The following is a 19293-nucleotide window of genomic DNA, read 5'->3' on the forward strand; positions in this document are numbered from 1 at the left end:
TGGAAGAAATACCCGATTCTATGAGCACTATAACATTAGTACTGCAATGGAGAGGGCTGATAAGACCATTTTCAGGGTTGGCCTTTAGTAAAGTTAAGAAGCAAAATTTGTCTTCTATACTACTTTCTCCAGTGTCAGTCCTCTGACAGTACCAAAGCTGGTACTGCCCTAATCCTCTGAAAACCAACTATACTTGCATCTCCTCCAAAAAGCTCTGTGTGTCACTGACCTGATGGCTGTAGACCTTGCTGTCCGCTAAAAATGGCCATGGACGATGCTAATAGGACATTACCCTCCATTCAGACACTTTAACAGAGCCTCCTGGACACAGAAACAAAACCAGCATTGTGGTGACTGAGTCTCAGGAGTGAGGCTTCCCTTGAGGGCAGGCGTTTTCAAGCAGGGAGGGTTTTTTTGGAGCCCAGGAGGCCACATAAGTAGAGTCCTAATTCTAAGTAATTTTACTACTAATCAGTCTCATAATCTACACACAATTTCTATTATATTTACACCATTGCTATTGCAATTTATCCCATAACCAACTATGAATAATTATTGGATGTCAAAAAATTTGTCTGATTTAAAAAAAATAAAACCACTAGAAATTTCAGGCTTGTGAGTCCAGGCCAGTCAAATAAAGTTTAGTTTTTATTATTAAAAATCTCTTTTATGTTTTATATTAATAAACTGGTCAATTCCTTAGCTTTTTCTTTCTCAAAACAGTAATCACGGGGCTCACCTCTATCTCCATGCACTTTTCCATCATAGTTTTTTATTAGCTCTTCAATGAAAGTGCCATCCTGGTCTAGAACCTCATCACCCATATAAGGAATGTTATGTAAAACAGTTTCATCTTCCACCTAAAGTGAGAACAAAACAAAAATATTATTTAAAGCCGAGTGCTGGTGGCTCACGCCTGTAATCCTAGCTACTCAGGAGGCTGAGATCTGAGGATCGTGGTTCAAAGCCAGCCCGGGCAGGAGAGACCGTGAGACTCCTATTTCCAATAAACCACCAGAAAACCGGAAGTGGCGCTGTAGCTCAAGTGGTAGAGCTCAAGTGGTAGAGCGCTCGCCTTGAACTGAAGAGCTGAGGGACAGCGCCCAGGCCCAGAGTTCAAGCCCCATGACCGACAGCAAAAAATATATATATATATATTATTTAAAACCCAGGTGTACTGGAGCAGGCTCTGGTGGCCCTCACCTATAATCCTAACTACTCAGGAGGCTGAGAATGAAGATCCCAGTTTGAAGCCAGCCTGGGCAGGAAAGCTCATAAGACTTTTCTCTCCAATTAAGTACCAAAAAGCCAGAAGTAGAGTTGTGGCTCAAACAATAAAGCTAAAGACAATGCCCAGACCCCAAGTTCAAGCCCCAGAATCAGCATGAAAACAAAAACAGATGAATATTAACTATTACTTTTTTAATTCAATATGAAAGGTCCTACAGATGTAGCTAAGTGTTAGTGTCTGCCTAATATGTACCAACCAGTCCTGGGCTTGATCGCCAGTGCCACCACCAAAAACAAAGGGAAATGACAAGAAGAGAACAACTGCTCTCCAGGAGAGTCTTTACTCCATTCTCTAGTATCAGTCACGAAGCAAACTATCAATGGAGCAAGGGAGAAAAATATTGTACTTAATATATTTTACCATCTAACTTTAAGTGCCTCTAACAAAGGAAACAAGCTGCCAGGTGCCAGTGTCACACTCCTGAAATTCTAGCTACTCAGACAGCTGAGACCCCAAGAATCTAGGTTTAAGGCCAGCCCAGGCAGAAAAGTATGTGATTCCATCTCCAATTAACGAGGAAAATGCCACAGTAGAGGTATGGCAGTCAGTCACTAGTAAGAGAGGTGAGGGAAAACTGAAAGCCATGAGTAAAAGCCTTGTTACTAGCACGCTCCCTAACCACCCCCCCCCGCCCAAAAAAGGCAGGCATTGTAATCTTAGCTACTGAGGAGGCTGAGTTATGAGGATCTTGGCTTGAAGCCAGCATAGGCAGACACATCCAAGAGACTCTTATTTCCAATTAACCAGCAAATAGCTGAAAGTGGAGATGTAGCTCAAGTGGTAGAATGCCAGCCTTGGGAGGCTCTGAGTTCAAGCCCCAGTACTGGCACAAGAAAAAGAAGGAGAAAATGCTGCAGATTATGAGGAGATATTAATTTTAAGCCATTCCTATTTCATGTTAGAATGGGAGATGTGTGTCTTAGAAGTGACAGTACTGTTTGTCAGAAATCAAATACAAATGTCCATGTGAAAAGAAAACCATACTAAGAAAAGGTTTCTAAATTTCACTTGACCAAGCTAAGGTATTTGATATAATAAAACTGTATGAATGTAAAATAGAATATTGAATGCCTCTTTAAATTTTATACCAAAAAGGATTCAGCCTTGTAAAATAAGAATATTGTCTGGGCACCGGTGGCTCACACCTGTAATCCTAACTACTCCAGAGGCTGAGATCTGAGGATCCTGGTTCAAAGCCAGCCCCATCAGGAATGTCTGTGAGACTCTTATCTCCAATGAACCACCAGAAAACCAGAAGTGGCTCTGTGGCTCAAGTGGTAGAGCACTTGCCTTTAGCTGAAGAGCTGAGAGACAGTGCCCAGGCCCAGAGTTCAAGTCCCACGACCCACAAAAGAAAAAAAAATTGAATAAACTATTTGATACTCTGATAAATAAAATGTATGTCTAAGTTCATTGTGCCAGTAAGATGATGAGTGGGTTGACATCATGGTTTAGAAGACAGGGGAAGAAAAACTGTGTTAGTCTTACAGGGAACAGTCAGTCAAAGAAGAATCCAGGAAGCACTTAGTACTCAAGAATACACAGGGACAAGGTGCTGGTGGCTCACACCTGTCTGTAATCGTAGCTACTCCAGAGGCTGAGATCTGAGGATCCTGGTTCAAAGCCAGCCCCATCAGGAAAGTCTGTGAGACTCTTCTCTCCAATGAACCACCAGAAAACCAGAAGTGGTGCTGTGGCTCAAGTGGTAGAGCACTCACCTTGAGCTGAAGAGCTGAGGGACAGCACCCAGGCACAGAATTCAAGCCCCATGACCAAAGGGAAAGGGAAAGGGAAAGGGAAAGATGAAGGAAATACAGGGCTGGGTTTGGGGGATTAGCTCAGTGGAAGAAGGCTGGCCTGGCAAGTGTAAGGCCCAGAGTTCGGTTCTCAGTTGGGAGGGGGGAGGGGGCCCAGGGAGGGGAGGGAGGAAGGGATACCCAGTCAGAAAGCTGACATTCACAGGAGAAACAGAATACTCAAGAAGAACAAAAGCAACAGTAACTATAGGTGAAGACAAGTTCAGACAGTTAAAGTGGTCTTTTTTTTTTTTGGTCAGTTGTGGGGCCTTAACTCTGGGCCTGGGCACTGTCCCTCAGCTCTTCAGCTCAAGGTGAGTGCTCTACCACTTGAGCCATAGCACTACTTCTGGTTTTTTCTGCTCACGTGGTACTGAGGAATCGAACCCAGGGCCTCATGCATGCAAGGCCAGCATTCTACTACTGAGCCACCTTCCCAGCCCAGGCCTAACTCTTAAAAGGCTTTTCAACAGGATATTGGTTAAAAATGCAATTTTAGAAAGATAATGCTGATAAACAGAATAAACTAGCTAGCACTACAGAGGCACACACGGGTAAGATGAGAAGGGCTGGAACCAGACTGTGATCACAATCAATAGGGAAGAACACAATGGGAAAAGCCATGACACACGGGGGCTGTCAGGCAGCAGCACACAGCGAAGAAGAAATTACTCAAATAATCGCTGCAAAACAAAATTCTGGACAACAGGAAAGTCCATAATTTATCAGTACCTCAAACAAAGAACAAAAAGGAAAACTGAGATAAAAGAATAGGAAATTCAAAATGAAAATGTAGACTTTAATGTATGCATCTATTCAGATGCAAGTGCACATTAGAGTCCTGTCTGCATTACATCTTGCTTGTACTAATTCCACTTAAACTAAGAGTTCATTTGTTTAGATCAGGCCAAAATTGTAAATCATACTTTCTTATTCTGTTTCCTCAACTGTATCCTCTTATATGTGTTCCCAAGGTATGTTCTAGCCATAATAAAGATAGACTACCAAATTTGCTTGGACGAGTGACCAGAGAAACACAGGAACAGTTCATAAATACTTAAATATTACAGCTTTCAGAATTCCAGTCTGAAATATTAAACCTCCCTAAAAGTTTAACAATACAAATTTTTGAATAAACCCTTAAATGCAAATATACACAAACTAACTCAAGTCTACCTTTAAGCCTCCACTGTAAGATGTAGAAGACAAAAGTCACTAAAGATCATTAAAAATGTCTACTGGTTTTTTGAAAAACTCCAGTAAGCAATTCCATAAAGCAATTTTCTAAATTTACCAAGGACAGGGAGTCCCTAGTCCTCAGCATTTCATTTACTTTCTCACCTTGTGTGCCAAGTTAGTGGGTAAATCATACATGTTTATTTAACAATACAAGTCAAGAATGCACATCTGAATTTTTTTTGTTCAGCACTCCTTTGGTCTCTTTCTATAAAGAATTAAATATGAGCATTTTATTATCAAAGCTACTGAGGGCAGTGTTATCTAGAGAGTGTCTGCACTTGTATTGTATAATCCTGAGAATATTTCCACCACACATTATCACTGGCTACCCTGCAACTTACTAAGCTAGTAAGTTTTCAATTAACAAAAACTAAGACTGAGGGGCTGGGAAGGTGGCTCAGTGGTAGAGCGCTTGCCTTGCATGCCTGAGGCCCTGGGTTCAATTCCTCAGCACCCATAAGCAAAAAGAAAAAAGTCGGAAGTGGCGCTGTGGCTCAAGTGGTAGAACACTCACCTTGAGCTGAAGAGCTGAGGGACAGCGCCCAGGCCCAGAGTTCAGGCCCACGACCGGACCCAAAAAAAAAAAAAAAAGAGACTGAAATGACAGGACACAGACTGACCTTCCAAGCATAGGAATGATAAGCAGCAACACCTTTTAAGTGTGTTTAACTCTGGGCTTTGTTTACCTTTTTTTCTTGAAAAGTATAGGGAAATAGAAATAGCAAAGGCTTTTTTACAAACAAAAAAAACTATTAATTTTTAAGAATCACTCCCAATTATATTATATATATTTTTGTTTGTTTGTTTTTTTGGTTGGTCGTGGGGCTTGAACTCTGGATCTGGGCACTGTTCCTGAGATCTTCAGCTCAAGGCTAGAGCTCTACCACTTGAGTCACAGTACCACTTCCGGTTTTCTGGTGGTTAACTGCAGATAAGAGTTTCATGGAACGCTGGTGGCTCACGCCTGTAATCCTAGCTACTCAGGAGACTGAGATCTGAGGATCGCGGTTCAAAGCCAGCCAGGGCAGGAGAGACCATGAGACTCCTATCTCCAATAAACCACCAGAAAACCGGAAGTGGCGCTGTAGCTCAAGTGGTAGAGCGCTCGCCTTGAGCTGAAGAGCTGAGGGACAGCGCCCAGGCCCAGAATTCAAGCCCCACGACCGACCAAAAAAAAAAAAAAAGTTTCATGGACTTTCTTGCAGGGGCTGGCTTTGAACCAAGGTCCTCAGATCTCAGCCTCCTGAGTAGCTAGGATTACAGGCATGAGTCACTGGCAACCAGCCCAATTACCTTTTTTCTTGGGGGGGGGGGGGGGAGGGGGTCGGTCGTGGGGCTTGAACTCTGGGACTGGGCGCCATCCCTCAACTCTTCAGCTCAAGGCAAGGGCTTCACCACTTGAGCCACAGCGCCACTTCCGGGCTTCCATCACTTCTCCCGGACTAGCTTTGAACCTCATTCCTCAGATCAGCCTCTGAGTAGCTAGGATTACAGGCGTGCGCCACTGATGGCAGCCTAGTTATCATTTTTAATTCACTTATTTTTATTTTCTATTATCATCAAGTAGTTGTACAGAGGTTTCAATTCAACCTAACAGTGTATAAGTACAATGCACTGTACTACAAGTTTCAATTCCAGAACTCAAGTTATAAGTACAATGTACCTTGATCAATGTAACCCCCTTTCTTAATTCTCTCCCATCCCTTCCAACCATCTATCATTTTGAAAGATGTTTATACTTAATACGGCCTTGATTTACTATGACAAGTAAGTAATCTATAGTTCTTATTTCAAGTAAGTTATTACCAAATAAGCAGAAGATACATTACTTACATACCATAAAATTCTGCTGTAGCGGAGACCATGAATACATTATGGGTACTGACGCAACTGCATTAAGGGTCTTTAATGGGATGACTTGTGTTGGAAAATCCAGGTCACTGGTCACCGAACACTAACATAGAAAAAAATAAAATTTTCTCTTAAGAATAAAAGAAAATCTTAAGCTGTAGCCACCATACTGTAAAGAGATGTTGCTTACTCAAATAATTGGAAAAGAAAATTTCTTTACCTAGAACAGGAAAATTCATAAAAACCAAACAGATTCGTCCTCTGTTGTTTTTTCTTAACCTCAAGTATGAAAAAAAATTCTCCAAATTTTGCAAATTTTCAAGACACTCCAACTCGTTTCCTACTTACCAATTACAATCAGAACCAAAACGTGATTTGGTTCCACACATTCGCTCTCAATTTCATAGTTCCTGTTTCAACTCTCTCTGACCTTACAACACACAACTACACACATACGAGTAAGAACATTTGTGAATACTAACCTTTTCTGTTATTTTGGGGTTTTGTTGGAAGATTTGCCTCGTTTTGTTGTTGACACTACACAGCCCAGAATGGCCTTGAACTCATCTTGGCCTCTAACTTAGAATCTTCCTGTCTTCTGACTATTAGGAAGTGCTGAAATTACAAGCACTAACCACCATGCCTGGCTAAACATTTTTATCTTCATCTGCCCTTTGAAAACACTGTCATATTTAAAGTATTAGAGTTTCCATTGTAACCATGTGAATTCCAACTGTTTTTGTAAAGGTAATTTTCTAGCACATTTCCTGTATTAGGCACTACTACTTCCAACATGTTACATGCTTTATCATAGTGTTCACTGCAACATTATAAGATGGGGACGAAGCTCCTGTTTTGCAGGTGAAAAAACTAAGGTAAAGAAAGGATGAGTGCTTTGTTCAAGGTCCAGTTCATAAGGCTAAAATTTAAACCCCACAAGTTTAACTCAAGACCCTTCTTTTACCCACAACCATGGCACCATATCTGAGTCTACTTCATTTATACAATCGTGACACAATTATACAATATTGACACAAACTATTTCTTCTCTATCACTAAGAAAATAAAGCCAACTAAACTGTGATGTAATGCTATCTTATCACAGTGACCATAAGTACATTGTTTTACAATGTTAAAAGCATTAAAAATTTTGGATCATTCATATTGTGAAATATAATAAAATTTTATCCCCAAGTAACTACAGTTCTTTTATCCTGTCTAGGAATCCAGCTAGTATTATGACTCAGATATCAGGCCTTTACAGCCTTCTCAAAAAGCCCCTAACCATGGATTCATAATCTACAATCAGTGAAAGCACAGCAAAAAAGAATAAAGTGTAACTTAAATAATCAACCATATATACAGTGTTTTAATTTTTATTTAAGATAGCTTAATTATAACAAGACCAGGACCTGTGAGATCAGAGTAGAAATCTTTATGCACCAAGGCCACACCAGGCCCTGCATATCAGGCTCATGAATTAATCTCACACCCACAAAGAATCCCTTCTATCATGGAAGTAAAAGCTAAGGATAGAGGATTCAGAAAGAACTGTGACTACGATTCAGTCATTAACTGGCTTTCCAAACAGGGAAAGATAGAGATAACAATAGAAAGCTGACAGGTCAAGTAAATGATAAGGTATGAACAGTTGACTAATTCCAAATCCACAATCTTTTCTTTTTGGCTATTTAGCCTCTAGTGCAATCCTTCATCTATGTACCCAACCATCCAATAATAACAGCAATTAACATTTCTTAAGCACACACTATATTTCTGGCACTGTGGTAAGTGCTTATATACATGTTAAATATTTCCTATCTTATCATGCAATTTCAACATCATAACCCCATCAAGTGAAGAAACAGAGGCTCAGAGAAACTAAATTTACCTAGCCAGAAAAGTAAACTACAAAATCCAGATTAAAACTTAAGTCTGACTTGCAATATCCAAGAGCTAATTACTGTGTTGTAATTCTTGCCCTTCAGCTCATAGGGCAAAATCACTATCATAGCCCAGCAATATATGCTATCTAAACACCAACATGGCATCAGCACAGAACACCTCCTCCACCAGCTTCTTCCTTACTGTCATGTCTTCTTTCCTTCTCTCATTAACTAGGTATTTTGGAGGATTGTAATTACTAAATAAAGTATTATATATGGCCTACTGATACTATGTATAGAATCTTTTTCATTTCTTAAAAGCAAACTTGTCAGGGTTTTTATTTATAGGAATAAATAAATTCTGTGTCTTTAATTCTGCAGAGAAACGGTCGCTGAAGCTTAGAGAGCCTGTCCCTGGTGACTTACACCTGTAATCTTAGCTACTTAGAGGCTGAGATCTGAGAATCAGTTTGAAGCCTGCCCAGGCAGAAAAATCTGTGAGACTCTATCTTCAATCTTCAATTAACCAGCAAAAAGCCAGAAGTGGAGTTGTGTCTCAAGTGGTAGAGCAGCCTTGATCAGAAATGGGTAAGGGACAGTACCCAAACCCTGAGCTCAAGCCCCAGCAGTGGCATTTTAAAAAAAAACTGCTTGGGAGTAGTTACCTCATCAACTCCGAGGTTCCCATTTGTGTAAACAGCATCTGACTCTGAGGTGTCAAACATAAGGCTAGATGGTTGAATATCCAACTACAAGATAGGAAGGGTGTTGGCTTTCCTTCCAATCATACATGTTTGCTCTGGGCATACCAAATGAAAGCTGGGTTCCTCTGTGAACAGGAAGAACTCACAGAAGCACAGAAGTAAGAAGACACCAGCTACAGCACTAAATACTACTTCCAATCCCATACCTCCTCCATAGTCCCAGATCTGAGTCATAGAAGAACCACCAAGGGACAAGAAATAAGCTCTCTGAAGGCAAAAGCAACTAAGCCAAAGTGTGCTTTTACCTTTCTGTCTTAAAACAATACTCTAAAAAAAAAAAAAAAAAGGAAAGAAGACACTCAAAAAAGTGTTTCTGGAATCAACATACCGCATTTGCTGACTCTTGCTAATGGGGAGTTTGAGCTATTCAAAGTTCGGAGAGCACCTAAGTGAAAAACTGCGTCTGCCCCATCCCTCATGAGCTCTGCAGTCAGTGCCTCTGCAGACTACCCACTAGAATCCACTAACCACTCATAACTGGATCCTTCTCATTTATGAAATAATGCTCCAATGCACCACTATTTGCTGGTAAAACAAGTTTGGGAACTCTTATGTAATTACTTAACAGGAAAATTACTCAAAAATCCCAGTTACTTAACAGCAACTTGTACTTTCTTTGAAAATGTGTCATCCTTACGGTTTGTGTAAGTGCCCCATCACTTGGAACAGTGACAGAAGCAGCACTTCACCTGATCACTTACGTGTCCTCAACTCAGGAAATCATGAGGAGACCTAGATCAGCACATTAAGCTCTCTAATTCTAGTTCCAGCTTGAGGATCACACAAGGAAATGATTAGATGATTCGTCAACAATAGTGAAGAAAGAAAAAACCCAGGCATCAAGGATGCTACATTTTCAGAGAAGCACAGCTGACTGCTAAGGATCGATAAGACTTACATCAACCAGCTGGTACAATAGGCGACTGTGTGGCTGGACCACTGGGAGCTGGAGAGGGAAGTCAAGCCAAAAATAGTAGTTGTAGGAGTACACAACCAAACTGAGACTCTTGGCAGAAGACTGGCTCCAAGGAAAAACAGTGTTATGGAAAATCGTAGAGGGAAGAGCAGGTGAATGGCCTGCAGGGAAGGGAAAGAAATTAACACACCTACTATGTGCCAAGCACTGTGCTAGAGAATTACCAAAGTTAACTCCTTTAAATTCACAACTTCCCTGTGAGGCAGATAGGACTTCCCACTTTAAGACAGGACTTTCAAAAGGACAATAGCTATAGCTATCCTGTCTCTGAATAATTTTTAACATCGGAGAGATTAAGCCCAACTTCCATAAAGGGGCAGGGTGCGGGCAACTAATCAGACAAGTAGGCAGGTTGGAAAAATCATGTTTTTAGATACTAGTTGATCCACTTAATTCATACAGAGACACAAAAAACCATGCTGTTGTCTAATATCCTTTAGCTTTCCCACGTGAGAACGGGAGAACAGTGAGGGAAGATCACTGCCTCCTAGGGAAGGTCAGGAGCAATAACCAAGTCTACAGAAAGAGCTGAAGGCCATCTCTGCAACTATTCTTCCTTCAGGATTTGAGGGAAGAAAAGGTAACACATACCCAGGTCTTAAATTAGCCATTCTGGCGAAATGAGTACATTTAATTTTAATTCAGACTACTTTTAGGTGAAGAACTGAAGAAAAAACTGAAATGAGATAAATACCAAGTTTGGATAAAGAAGCTCACTAATGGCGGTAAATTTCCTAACAAGATTTAGAAAGCAAAAGAGAAAGGGGATTGAAAGAGGAATTCTTGAATAAAATGAGTGTCTCAAACAAGAGAGGAGCAGAAATAAAAATGAGAGGAAAAAAATCCAGGTAAATCTTAATGCAAATATGCTAATGGAAGCAATTAATCAAAGATGTTGGTGTTAAGGAATAAAAAATGGTTCATCTAACACTGTAAATTATTTCCATTCTTGCAGTTATTAAATGTTTGTAACAGAGTCATTTCAGATTGGGAAAAGATCGTCCACCTAGACCATAAGGCTGTTTATTTCCAATTGTACTTTGTTTTGTATCAGTCCTTCTACTTCCTCCTGGGGGGATAATATGCCCATTTAATAGAAAACACAGACCAGGCAGAATACAACTTTAGGAAATTTAGACCCCTAAAACCGCTCCCAGAACCTCAGTTTCAGAAGGCTGACCCTGAAGGATAGGAATCATAAGAACACAATAATCTTAGGTTAAAAAACAAGGCAGTCTGTGTCTGAATGGAGCTGTTAGGGTGAATTGCCCCTTCATTACCCGTAGCTCTCAGAATAGCAGTCACCAAATATAAGCTGGTAAACTCTAACACACACACACACACACACACACACACTCTCTCTCTCTCTCTCTCTCTCTCTGCATACACAAACACATACACACACACACACACACACACACACACGTGCATATACATAAAAATATATACTAAATAGAGCCGGGCACTGGTGGCTCACGCCTGTAATCCTAGCTACTCAGGAGGCTGAGATCTGAGGATCATGGTTCAAAGCCAGCCGGGGCAGGAAAGTCCATGAGACTCTTATCTCCAATAAACCACTAGAAAACAGGAAGTGGCATTGTGGCTCAAGCGGTAGAGCAATCACCTTGAGCTGAAGAGTGCAGGGACAGCACCCAAGCCCAGAGTTCAAGCCTCACGACCGACAAAAAAAAAAAATATATATATATATATACACACACACACACACACTAAATAGTACATGTTTATATATATATACATATACATATGTAGATGTGTACATATATAGTAGGAAACCAGAGCAAAACTCATTACATGCAAACTCCAGTATCTAACCCAAAAATGGCCCTATGTAGACAAAATAAAACAGTTTGTGTTTCTGAAAGAAAAAAAACTGAAACAAAAATTTAAAAATGGAACCGAGTGTTATGTGAGTCTACGGTTTCCACAAGCTGGGGCAGCACTGGTGTTTCAAAGCCTTACTGAAAGGGAGAGTATCCAGATCACCACTAGAAATGCACAAGCAGAACTGCAGAACTGTCCCAGGACTGTGGTTGAGCCATTCTCAAGTCTTGGGATAGAAGGCCACCAACAAACTGACAACTGTCCGCAACTGTCCACTGATTAGCCAATAAGGAGCGCTGAGACAACTGGACAGCTCACTTTTTATGCCAAGGGAAATTCTCAATGGGGTGTATAATATTAGAACACCAAAATGAAAACACAAAACTAAAAGATGGGGGCTGAGAAGGTGGTTCAATGATAAGAGTGCTTGCCTGGCATGCATGAGGCCCTGGGTTCGATTTCTCAGCACCGCATAAATAGAAAAGTGGTGCAGTAGCTCAAGTAGTAGAACACTCACCTTGAGCTTCAGAGCTGAGGGATAGCTCCCAGGCACAGAGTTCAAGCCTCATTACCGACAATGAAAGAAAAAAAAACTAAAAGATGGGATGATTTGCAATCCTTTTTTTTTTTTGGTCTGTCGTGAGGCTTGAAATCTGAGCCTGGGCGCTGTCCCTGCACTCTTCAGCTCAAGGCAAGCGCTCTATCACTTGAGCCACAGCGTCACTTCCGGTTTTCTAGTGGTTTATTGGAGATAAAAAGTCTCACGGTCTTTCCTGCCTGAGCTGGCTTTGGCTTTGAACCGAGATCCTCAGATCTCAGCCTCCTGAATAGCTAGGATTACAGGCGTGAGCCACTGGCACCGGGCTCGATTTGCAATCTTTTTTTTTTTTTTTTGGGGGGGGGGGGGGGAGTCCGGTTGTGGGCCTGAACTCTGGGCCTGGATGCTGTTCCTCAGCTCTTCAGCTCAAGGCTAGCACTCTACCACTTGAGCCACAGCGCCATTTCCGGCTTTTTCCTTTTTTGCTTATGTGGTGCTAAGGAATTGAACCCAGGGCCTCAGGCATGCAAGGCAAGCGCTCTACCACTGAGCCACCTTCCCAGCCCGATTTGCAATCTTTTAAGTGGAGAAAAACTTCCTAAACGCATAAGAAACATAAAACCTTTTTCAAAAGGGGAGTGGGGAGTATTATATATAACCAAACATAGCAGAATATCAAAATGGAAAAAAAAAATTTTAACTAGTATTTCCAACTAAAGTCTCACATATCATTAAAGCCAGCCTTGGCAGGAAAGACCGTTGAGACCTTTATCTCCAATAAACCACTCAGAACACGGGAAGTGGCGCTGTGGCTCAAGTGATAGAGCACTGACCTTGAGCTGAAGAGCTGAAAGACAGCACCCAGACCCAGAGTTCAAGCCCCGCTACTGACCCAAAAAAAAAAAAATCTCACAGACTTTCCTGCCCAGGCTGGCTTTGAACCGTGATCCTCAGATCTCAGCCTCCTGAGTAGCTAGAATTACAGGCGTGAGCCACCAGTGCCCAGATTGTTTGTTTGTTTTTTTAATAGTCTCTCTTTTGGACAGTTAACCTGCACCATGGTGTTCTCGTTTATGTTTTCCTCAGAGCTAGGATGATATACTATGCCAGCTGAAAACTTTAGATATTAAAAAACAAAATCAAAGGAAGTATCCAGGAAAAAGTATCTTGCAGTTTCTAGCAAGACATGAAGAAGGGGGGGGGGGCGGAGGGGAGGGAAACTAATGAAAACATCAAGAGAATCTCCAATGGCAACTGCTTCACTAAAACTAGAAAAAGACACTGAAAAATAGGACAACTAATAGGAAGCCTTACAGAAAATAATTTTTACTGGTTCAGACAAAGTAATAACCACCACATAGAAATCACTGATTTCTAAATAGCCATCTATTATGGCAATGTGGTAGTACATCATTTTCTTTTTTGTTTGATTTGGTTTGGTTCTGGGTTTTTTGGTGCCAGTCCTGAGGCTTGAACTCAGGGCCTGAGTGCTGTCCCTGAGCTTTTTTGCTCAAGGCTAACATTCTACCACTTGAGCTACAGGTCCACCTCTGGCTTTTTGGTGATTAACTGGAGATAACAGTCTCCTGGACTTGGCTGCCCAGGCTGGCTTAGAACACTAATCCTCACATGTCAGCCTCCTGAGTAGCTAGGGTTACAGGTGTGAGCCACCAATGCCTGGCTGAATGACATTTTCAAGTTGGATGTTCCTTAAAAAGATTAACTGGGACTTTGAGGACATGACTTAATTGGTAGAGCACTTTCCTAGTAAGTACAAGGCCTTGAGTTCAAATTCCAGTATAAAGAAAATAAATGTCAAACATACAGTCACAATTTTCAAGTCAGAAGGAGAATACAAATTAATGAACAAACCAGGAAAACAGTGGTTCTACCAATAATCTAGTAACAAAAGAAAAAGTTCCTGCATCTAAGTCAATGCCTACAGCGGAATTCCAGGAGGACAGAAAGTCAAATCTGGTTAGACATTCTTTACAAAAATAACCTAAAATTCATTGCAAAATTTACTATCTCCTTCTACAACTACAAAGGGAGTAAAAGCATAAGGCTTGTTTGAAGGCTAGAAAATGCTGTTCATCTGTCATGCTGCAAAGACTCTCAATTGAAGGTGACAGCACTTACATAAAAATAAGCAGATAACTAAAATAATTCCATCTATGCCACTTCAAATGGCTTATAGATATCACATGTTTGGATGCAACACTGCAGTCTGAATTTCTGCCAAACCATCTCTGTAAAACAGGCTTTACTTTTATTTGTCTCCTCCTGGTTGACCTATTTGATACTCTAACTTCTAAAGCACTTAAAAGGGAAGGAAGGAAGGAAAGGAAGGAAGGAAGGAAGGAAGGAAGGAAGGAAGGAAGGAAGGAAGGAAGGAAGGAAGGAAATGATCAAAGAAAGAAAGAATCATCAGGGAAATACTCTCATCCAAGAAGTCTGGAAGAGATTAGACTATAGTATCAGTAAAGTCCTTTCTAGTTAAAGTCATGAAACTTCATGACTTATTGTGGCAATACCAAGAAGCCTACAAATCTTCACAAACTAGAAAATCTTCCTTTTCCAAAAATTATTTACAATAGATTCAGGGGAAGGGCTGTTGGGTTTTAGGGGTCAGGGTAGGGAATATAAAAGATGAATCATTTGAAAAGGAGCGGCAGCAACAGGGCTCAACAGAAAAACTAATGACCTTGACCAGGTCAGAGTTTGGGGCAACAAAATTAAATTCCTCAGGCTGAGGGTTATTTTCCTCTTTCTACCCAATATTTTGTTAAAAAAAATTAATTTCCTCAACTTTTCTGGGGTACTGTAGGAGTACTAAATTTTGAAAGCCATTTTATTAAAATGCTAATCTCATCACAGTATCTCATAAATTCCCACATCAAAAAAGTAAGTTTACATTCAATAACTTCACTTGACAAACTAAAAACACAATTTAACTAGTAAATAAATATTTTCTTGAGTACTTGATACTCCTAAATTTAATAGCAATATTTTATCAGGAGCAATTCAAGCTGCACATAAATAATGGACTTTACTACTCCATATTATGTAAAATGTATTCTTCTGAGCGATATCAGATGATCAGAGAAAGCAAAGTGACTTTATGGCTCTAAGGCTATAAGGGTAAAAGGCATAGTCACTATGAAGATGAAATGAAATTGCATACAAAGTGACCTAGCACAATGCTGGAAATAGTGCTGCTGTTAGCTTTTATTATATACCTCCATAAGGCTGTCAATAACTCCATAATATTGATAATGTATATCAAATATAAGTATTTCATGTTATTTCCACCACAGTCCTCTAAATTTCTAAGATTTATTCCTCCAGGGAGAAAATTAATTTTAAGGTTTTTTTTTTACCTCAAAATTTCCCAAAAGCCACCAGACAAACTTTCAAAGAGAATAAGTTCTACCCATGCCTATTCTGAGAATGTTACCTACCCTTAGTGTTAATAAAATGCCATTTACTCTAATATCTAGACTCTTTGAATCAAATCATGAGGAAGATGTCAGCACAAAATACATATTTATCAATTGAAAGTCAGGCTTTAAGGAGTTGTCAGCTAGCTGGGCACTGATGGCTCACATTTATAATCCTAGCTACTCAGGAGGCGGAAATATGAGGATGTGGTCTGAAACCAGCCCAGGAAAATCCGTGACTCTTATCTCCAAATTAACCAACAAAAAGCTGGAACTGGAGGTCTGGCTCAAGTGGTAGAGCACCAGCTGTGAGAAAAAAAGCAAAACAGAAGTAAGGACCTAAGTTTAAGCTCCTGTACCAACAGACACCAAAAAAAAAAGATTTTCACCTGACAAAATGAATAGATACTAGGAACCGTTCCTAATTATCTACTGCCATCAAGATGGCCAAAGTCATCATTCACATCATGTCTGCAACTACTGAGATGTCACATTAACTGTTTTAAAGCCTGTATGTCAAACTATCTTGATAAACCCATGGTAGTTCATTACTGGTTATTTATTTATTATAATAAAATTGCGTTTTTTAAAATGACTACTCACTGAAAATTATTTTTAAAGCTCAGTTTATATGCTTTTCATGTTTAGATATGCAGATAAACATCTACTACATAACTTATCTTGATTCTTAAATCTTCACCCCTTCCTTTTCTTTCAGCTTTCAGGTAATATCCTACACCGTGTCTTTCTTTAAAACATAAGCTACTTAATGCGGCTGGGAAGGTGGCTCAGTGGTAGAGCGCTTGCCTTGCATGCATGAGGCCCTGGGTTTGATTCCTCAGCACCACATAAGCAAAAAGAAAAAAGCCGGAAGTGGCACTGTGGCTCAAGTGGTAGAGTGCTAGCCTTGAGCTGAAGAGCCAAGGGACAGCACCCAGGCCCAGAGTTCAGGCCCCTACAACTGGCAAAAAAAAAAAAAACATAAGCTACTTAAAACACAAGTGCCTATACCAGAACCCCACTGACTAGTTCTATCCTGTTTAGGATTCTGCCATTTTCCTCTCATCTTGCTGGCAGATTCATTGCTTTCTTTGAAAACAGGAGATGCCTGGAGTGATTACGATCTACCTCTCTCAGGAAATGCTATAGAAAAAGAAATTCCAATCCCAACAGTGAATCTTTAAATTCTTATTAAAAGCCTAAAATTTTAAATAAAATATAACCATCTTAACCCATGGATAGGAAAAGAAAAATTTCTCACCACATTGTTAATTCATATTGGAGGAAAGGAGAATGAAGGCAACTATGAGTCAGAAAGCCTTGCTCTAATTCTGATCTGATAAGCACATTAAGAATATTTGAGATAAGAGTTGTTTTTTGTTGTTATTTTAAATTAGTAATCTTACAAAAACTAGGACTGTACCTATAACAAAATATATTAATACTTAGAACTCTAAGGAATTGCTACTAGGTCCAATGTAAGGCAGCCATTAACAATTTTACACTAAAAAGGAAATAGCAATAAAAAGAAGGTCATCCTGAGGACAATGACTTTCTTCCAATAAGCCAACATTCCAATAAGCAGAAAACCAAAATGTGCTGGTAATGACAGCACGTTGTGTTAACCAACCTCCCTAGTCCCGCGCAATGAGCTCACAGAAGTCAGGATGTGCACAGGTTGTATCCTTCGTTGTTTCCATTCTTGGTTTAAGATTTCTGTTCTTTCCAAAATTTTCTGGCGATTAGAACTAAACATACTCTAAAAAAAAAAAAAAAAGAGGCGGGGGAAAGAGAAATTGTTCATTGTTAGAATGTGTAACATCTCTAAAGCAGGTTAAAAAATATAATTCCTCAAAAAATGCCAGGAACATTTTCTCAAATGCATATAGATTATATGAATGAGGCTATCATTTACCACACTCAAATAATACAAAAGCATCACATGTATTTTTTCATCCCAAGTGAAAAAGCAATAGGAAATTATTCCTATCCTTTCTTTGTTAACTCTGTTAAAAAATAATCATGATATTAGGAACAGTTATGAAACACATTTCTTTGTATTTGGGCCCTGAGTCTACAAATGAAATGCAAAGGTATTCTTTAAAAAAAAAACTGATTTCCAAATAGTATTTCCATTGCCATTAATGTGACAACACAATGTTAATTAAGACAGATTAAGAATCTCAGTTTCCAAGTCTCCAATAACCTCACTGTAAACCTTGGCTGAAATGTACTATTTCAAATTATAATTCATTTAACATGGGGGGAGGGGAACTAGCCCTAACTGTATATGCATTTCCACAAAAGATAGAATTATACCTTTACTTCATCGGCTCGTCTGAACCTCTTGAGCTGCCTCAGTCGCATGTACTCAGATTTTACACGCTTCCGCCAACACACTGGTCCCTTCTCAGATTTCTTCCCAGTCTGGCCCATGATTATTCTAAAAGCAATGATTTCACATTAAAATCACTAATTAACCAGCCTGAATGTCTTTTAACCCCCAGAAAACTAACAAACAAACAACATATACCATTGAGATTTATAGGTAAGTGCTGAATTGGTTTTTATGGTTAAGTCCTTAAGCTATTTTAAGGATTAAAACACTTTCATTTACAAAAATTCTATACTTCAAAGTAACATCAGTCTTACAGAAGTATGAGCTCATTACAGGAATTAACTATACTATACCACAAGCTGCTTTTTACTGTATGAGGTCCACCTAAGTGGAAGCAAAAACATGCACAAGATTCTTTTCTCACTAAGATAGCTATTACAGAAACAAGATGTGATGTGTAACACAGAGTTGACTCTCCATAGCCACAAGTTCCATATGCAAGGCCTCCAACCTAAGATCAAAAATATTTAGAAAAAATGTCTCCAGAAAGTCCCAAAAACAGAACTTGGAATTGGTTGTATGCCAAGCACTCCAATGAATGGGTTCAAGGAAGTCTCCAGCCATTTCACAGAGGTTCAATCTCTCAATGCTTGTCCTTTGGGCACTGGTCACCTCACATCTAGGTGTCCACAGAGGGTGTCTTTGTACTGAACATGGACAGACTTTTGTCTTTGTTCCCTACCCAAAACTATACAAGTCTAACCTAACAACTCCTCCCACAGCACTTGGACTACTCACTATAAGTAACACAGAAAGCCGGGCGCTGGGGGCTCCTGCCTGTCATCCTCGCTACTCAGGAGGCTGAGATCTGAGGATCAAGGTTTGAAGCCAGCTGGAGCAGGAAAGCCATGAGACTTTTATCTCCAATTAACCATCAAAAAACAGAAGTGGAGCTGTGGCCTCAAAGTGGCAAAAAAAAAAAAACAACAACAACTTAACCTAGAAATGACATAACATATATAGACAACAAATATCTTGCCATTTTTTGTAAAGAGGCTTTAGCACAGATTCTGGTATCCAAGTAATGCAACCAATTCCCTTCCACTAATGAGGAACTACTGCAATTGACAGAGGTGAAAGTGAAAAAGTAGAATTTACATGAGACACAAAAAGTATAAAACAATAAAATGGGACATACAATGAACATACAAATTAAAATATTCTCTCCCACATGTAAGTTTTTTGTTTTGTTTTTTTGTTTGTTTTGTCAGTTGTGGGGCCTGAACTCTGGGCCTGGGTGCTGTCCCTCAGCTCTTCAGCTCAAGGCGAGCA

General features: G+C 39.9%; 1 protein-coding gene across 5 annotated transcripts in view; it reads right to left on the reverse strand.

The window, feature by feature from the left end:
- Ezh2 (enhancer of zeste 2 polycomb repressive complex 2 subunit) overlaps window positions 1-18062 on the reverse strand; it is a 38445-nt gene extending 20383 nt beyond the window's left edge. For 2 of the 5 annotated variants that reach the window (XM_013021724.1, XM_013021722.1), the window contains exons 1-4: window positions 17943-18062; window positions 17281-17382; window positions 6164-6280; window positions 740-860 (exon numbers count right to left, since the gene is read on the reverse strand). In XM_013021724.1, coding sequence (XP_012877178.1) covers window positions 740-860; window positions 6164-6280; window positions 17281-17382; window positions 17943-18059 — 457 coding nt within the window. In that variant the 5' untranslated portion in view covers window positions 18060-18062. Of the gene's footprint in view, window positions 1-739; window positions 861-6163; window positions 6281-6397; window positions 6427-17253; window positions 17383-17942 lie in introns of those variants that run through there. The other 3 variants (XM_013021723.1, XM_013021721.1, XM_013021726.1) reach the window with 2 other exon arrangements.
- Window positions 18063-19293: the final 1231 nt, after the last annotated feature.

Source organism: Dipodomys ordii, unplaced genomic scaffold, assembly GCF_000151885.1.
Source record: "Dipodomys ordii isolate 6190 unplaced genomic scaffold, Dord_2.0 Scaffold56, whole genome shotgun sequence".
In the NCBI taxonomy this organism is placed as follows: Eukaryota; Metazoa; Chordata; class Mammalia; order Rodentia; family Heteromyidae; genus Dipodomys; species Dipodomys ordii.